At 29.7% G+C, this 5274-nt stretch overlaps 1 protein-coding gene across 1 annotated transcript in view; it reads left to right on the top strand.

The window, feature by feature from the left end:
• LOC106686889 (putative sodium-coupled neutral amino acid transporter 11) overlaps positions 1-5274 on the top strand; it is an 18539-nt gene that overhangs the window by 11962 nt on the left and 1303 nt on the right. The window contains exons 7-9 of the mRNA XM_014430479.2: positions 1246-1407; positions 2867-2959; positions 3733-3869. Of these exons, the coding sequence (XP_014285965.1) occupies positions 1246-1407; positions 2867-2959; positions 3733-3869 (392 nt within the window). The remainder of the gene's footprint in view (positions 1-1245; positions 1408-2866; positions 2960-3732; positions 3870-5274) is intronic.

Genomic DNA, 5274 nt, shown 5'->3' with positions numbered 1-5274 from the left:
CAACTACTATATAAAAGGGGAAGGCAAGCCCGTACAATGGACGGTTAAATCAATTGAAAATAAATATCAATTTATTTATATATTCCACTCCATTTCAGTAAAAAAACATGGGAAACAGAACAGCTTATAATAACTGCAGGTACATAATTAAATACAGATAGCAATAAACAATATTTTTAATTGTTATTAACTCCCAAAATTATAAAATAATCTATAAATGAAATTAATAACTTTTTTTATTAAATAAAAAATACTACTGATAATAAAATAGATTTGATGATAATTTCTTGATCTATCTCCATAAATAAACATTTTCTAAAATTAAACTAATAAGGTTGGTTTTGTAAATATACTTCCATGAGTACAAAGCTAATATAAATGCCTTAGGTTAACCACCACATACATGGTTGTTCCATGTTTAACTGTCTTAAATGAAAATTTGAATCAAGGATCTCATCTCTCAAGCATTGCCTATGAAGGTATGACTGTTAACATTTTGTTTAGAAGATATTCATGTATAAAGATTTTCATTGTTATGAATTATTTAGGTTATAACAAATAAATTAATATATGTTCCTAATACTTTAATAATGAAATGTAAACATTACTGTCCATACTAAATGTTCTTCAAAGGGGTTGCCTTGAGCATTATGATAGGCTCGGCATCTTTCTTCCTTAGGAGCTGTGGCCCAACAGCACTGGATAAATGATACTGCGACACTAGTTGTTTTTCTAGTCAATGACTTTAATTCTTTGCGAAGAAAGATTCTTGAAGCTTGCAAAACAATAACTCATATCCAGTGCTGTTGGGCCACTGCTACTGTGTGGAAAAAAGATGCTGAACCTATCTTGGTACTCAAGGTAATCACTTCAAATAACATTTAGTATAAAAGTTAATTTTTACATTTCATTAATAATGTTATTGGAACACTTATAATTTATCCATTATAACCTTATTAATTATCATAACAATGAAAATCTTTAGACATGAATATCTCCTAAATAAAGCGTTAATGAACATATCTAAATAGGGATTTTTTTGTTTTCAGATCCTTAATTCATATTTTCAATTGGAATACTTAATATGGAAACACCCTGTACTAATGCATGTATTGATTTGTTAACATAGGTAATATTGTTAAAATTTACAAGTTCTAAAGTTTAATAATTCAGTTTTTATTTTTTAGTTATTGAATTCCTCATTTTTTTCTTTTCTTCTTATAATAAATAGCTTGATACTTTCAGCATTTATGTGCCATCACAATGTGTTCCTGCTGTATGGATCCATTAAGGGAGCCGATCAGGGGAGATGGGACAAGGTCACCCATTACTCTGTCTTTTCTTCGTTCGTTATCTCTTGTCTCTTTGGAATTACTGGATATGCAACATTTACTGGGTATTCACAAGGTAAAATGAAGTAAATATTGTATATAGTTGTATTGTTTATTTTGAATTTACTATTAAATTATGATATTTTATACTATTTTTTCCCTATTTTAATTTATTTAACAACTTGACTGCCGTTGATGACATATTATTGTGAAGCATGTATGACAATACGCTATCATCAAGGGATGTCACTTTTCTAGCTTGTGTTGGGAGTTGTGGGGAGAGCTCCTGTCCCTCTTTTTCACCTTGGATTGTCCCGACCACTAGCTAGTAGAAGTTACTGACCTAGCTTCAACTAGCTATGGTCGTTCTGGGTTTTGCCACCTTTAATTATAATTTTTTTTTACATTGTTTTGGATTATTTTACTTTGTTTAAATATCTTATGGAAAATATGGAGGACATACAATAACTTTCTCAAGTCCTTATTCAGTAAATCAGTAAAAAAAAAAAAATCATGTATCAGCTGATTCATACATAGATTAATTGACAAACACAGATGGTGTCGATAAACTTCTCATCAAGTTTAAAAACAAACAGTAATTAAACTTTATTTGGCTAAATTTTACAGTTTATACATTATATAATGTTTATTTAAATTAAAATAAAATAAAAAAGAAATTATCTTATGTGGTCTTCAGGGGAGTCCCTGCAAAATTTTGTTTTCATTGTAGAACCGAGAATAATTCTATTATTTATACATGAGCTCTGCTACATGTAACTTCCAACTATCACACAAGACGTAGTGTGAAAATGCTCCCATGACTGTACATACTGCCATGACGGATCTAGTGGGTGTAAAACATGGTAACAGCAGCAGATACCATTTTCACCTTAACACAATTTTGTATTCAAATATAATGAAACATTTGCAAGTTGATTCCAAATTTTACATTGTGTATATGTTTTTCCTATTTCAGTTACCACATAATTAAAGAAATAAAAGTTAAAAATCTCTTTTTGTTAAGCAGGTTAAATGACAGAGGTTGTAAAAAATGGTAAGTACAGTAGATACCACCATGGTTTACTTGAAAACGAGTCAAGAAGTACAGACATGTTTTCTTAGGAGAAACTTGGATCCGATCAGTTTGCACTCATACACAAAACTACAGTATGGGTCTTTAGCATTCCTTCCACCAAAAGAGTTCTTGTCAGAACTAATACTGACACTTAAAACATTGGATTTGATTTTATTATTATTAAGAAACACACTGCGTTGGGTGGCCATCTTTGTCTGTTACCATGTTTTACCTCCAAAGAGCTATCACTTGACAAATTAATACCAAAGTTATTGTTTAAAAAAAAAAATCTTATTTCCTGAAAAATAAATAAATTTCCTACATGATTTTGAAAACCTGTGAAATCAGCTTTAAGGAATCAGACATTTCAAGAAACTTCAATTCACAAAAGAAATGTTGGGTATGATGTTATACCAATGCTTGATATTATTTCTCAAGCTATGTATGATTGTGTTTACAGGTGACCTATTAGAAAATTACTGTTGGGATGATGATTTGATGAATGCTGCAAGAATTGCATTCTCCCTGACAATCCTTTTCACTTTCCCAATAGGTTAGTACCATTTAATTTTTTTATGCATAATAATGCTTTTTTAATAATTCTAAGAAAAATATACATTTTCTCTTGGAAAAATTGAAAGCATTAGTAAGTTTTCAATCAAATAAGGAATCATATCAGTAGGATCTGGCTAAATAATAAATAAGATTAAAAATTTAGTCACCTTTTTTGTTTAGTTGATATAACAAGATGTTTTCATGCCAGGGAAACCTAATAAAAAATTTGATATCAGAAAATTATATTATCACAATCAAATAACAGGAATTGTATTTTTCTTGACTAGTAATTTTCATTCTGTCAAGCCTGTTGATTATTCTAACACCTTTGACTTCTTAGTGGAATATTTCTTCTTCTGAATAACTATGTAGTTCCAAACAAACTATTATTTTTTCTCGATATCGCATGCCTAAGCTGAGTGGAATGAAAGAACTGGCGACATGGGATGGTTGACGTTGTTACATTTATGTTATTTAAATAATCGCTATGCTGGGACTAAGTGGGATAACAAGGCTAAAATAACCACCCGCCTTTCTTTGTCATGTTTACTATAGTTTCATATTATGACTCACTTCAGCAAGAAGTTTTCTATTTATCATGAACACCATTGTCATCTCTAGAGCTATGTCTATGGTATTATATCTTTAAGTGGAGTGAGAATTAAAAAATATTAAATTCTTGTTTGGAATTGAAAGTTCAATGTCTCTGGGTTGAAAGTGTTTTCTTTTACAGAAATTATATAATTTAAATTATTTAATTTATTTTTTTAGAATGTCTTGTGACGAGAGCTGTTATTACTCAAGCTTATGGTGAAGTCTCACATTTCTTTTCAACTATCCTGATTGTTGGGACAACTTATCTGATATCTATTTCAACTGACTGTTTGGGTGTTGTTCTGGAACTTAATGTAAGTTTTATAAGGTTATAACATTTTTAATAATTATTTTAGTGTTTCTTTATATTATCTTTGAATGGTCTCTAACTACTTTTGAAGATATTTTGAAATTTGTTATCGAGCTTCCTTTCTCAGAATTTCCTTTCTCATCACAAAACTTCCTTCAACTACTGTAACCCTTTTGCCTCTAAATTGTCAGAACATGTTTTAAACCCCAATCATTCTTTTAACTTCGATAATACTTAAATTCTTGGTACTGTCCTCGACCATAAAAAACATCTCATCTTGGAATCCAAAAAAATATTTTCTTTAATTTTCTATACTGTTTACTTTAAAATAATTTTCAAATGTAACGTACTTTAACTGTCAATCCTCACTACTTCTCTATAACATCCTATGAACAATTCACTTTGGCTCTGACTTCCAGTCTGTTCAGGTACATTTTCTGGCTTGTTCATTATCTTCCTTTATTCTTATCCCCTTTTCCCATCTCTTAGTTTGTACTGTATTGTATATTTCTTCTTTTTATCTGTTATTATTTCTGTTTTCATTAATTGTCTATAAGCTTTTATTATTCTTCTTTTAGGTTTCATTGTACATCTTTTTACTTTTTCATTTGCTTTCTTCATTTATGTTTATATCATTTAAGTGTTTCTATCTTTTCTTAGCCCTGCAACGTGTGGCAAAACGTTGGCACAATATAAATAGTTTAGTCAATATTTGAATTTTTTTTGTACCACACCCGGACCATCTTCCTTTTATTTTATCATTATAATATATATATATATATATATTAAATGAAAACTGGCAGGGATAGCTGGCTAGTACTCACAAAAATGTGAGAAAGGTTAACCTGCAATATTTTGCAAATGTTTTTGTCATGTTTCCTCCAAGAATAATATAAACTTGTGTTGATTGTTTGCATTGTATCAAAGTTGGGGAGCATTTTATAACCTCCTAGAATATGGTTTTTGAGGATGTATGTTATATGGCACTTCTAACATCTCCCTTTGGATCAAATGAGCTGATTTGTTATCTTGGGCTGTTAATTATGCAGAACAGTATCATAAATAAGAGGTTGAGTTTTAGTCAAAATTTTATCCTGTCCAGATGTCTTTCCATGGTTTTTAAGATTTTGATCAAGTCTTTTCTGCATTTTCTCATACCCTTCAATTTTTTTTTTCAATAACGAAGCAATTTAATCAATTTTCATCTGGTATGCAAACCTAAAGGTGGAGAAAATGTGTCCTTAGTGAGCTCACACCAAATCATGATTTTGTTTATTTTATTGTATTTTGTAACAAAATATTCCTCAATACAAATAATTCTGGAATAAATATGTTCTTATTGTTTTTTTGTTTTTTTTTGTTTTTTTTCGAATCCTCTAAAACAGAAATAAAAAGTGAATTAGTAAGTG

This window comes from Halyomorpha halys, unplaced genomic scaffold (assembly GCF_000696795.3).
Source record: "Halyomorpha halys isolate HHAL.00 unplaced genomic scaffold, Hhal_1.1 Scaffold894.1, whole genome shotgun sequence".
Lineage (NCBI taxonomy): Eukaryota > Metazoa > Arthropoda > Insecta > Hemiptera > Pentatomidae > Halyomorpha > Halyomorpha halys.
The sequence above is the reverse complement of the archived record's forward strand: the minus strand, read 5'-3'. Positions and strand labels throughout refer to the sequence as shown.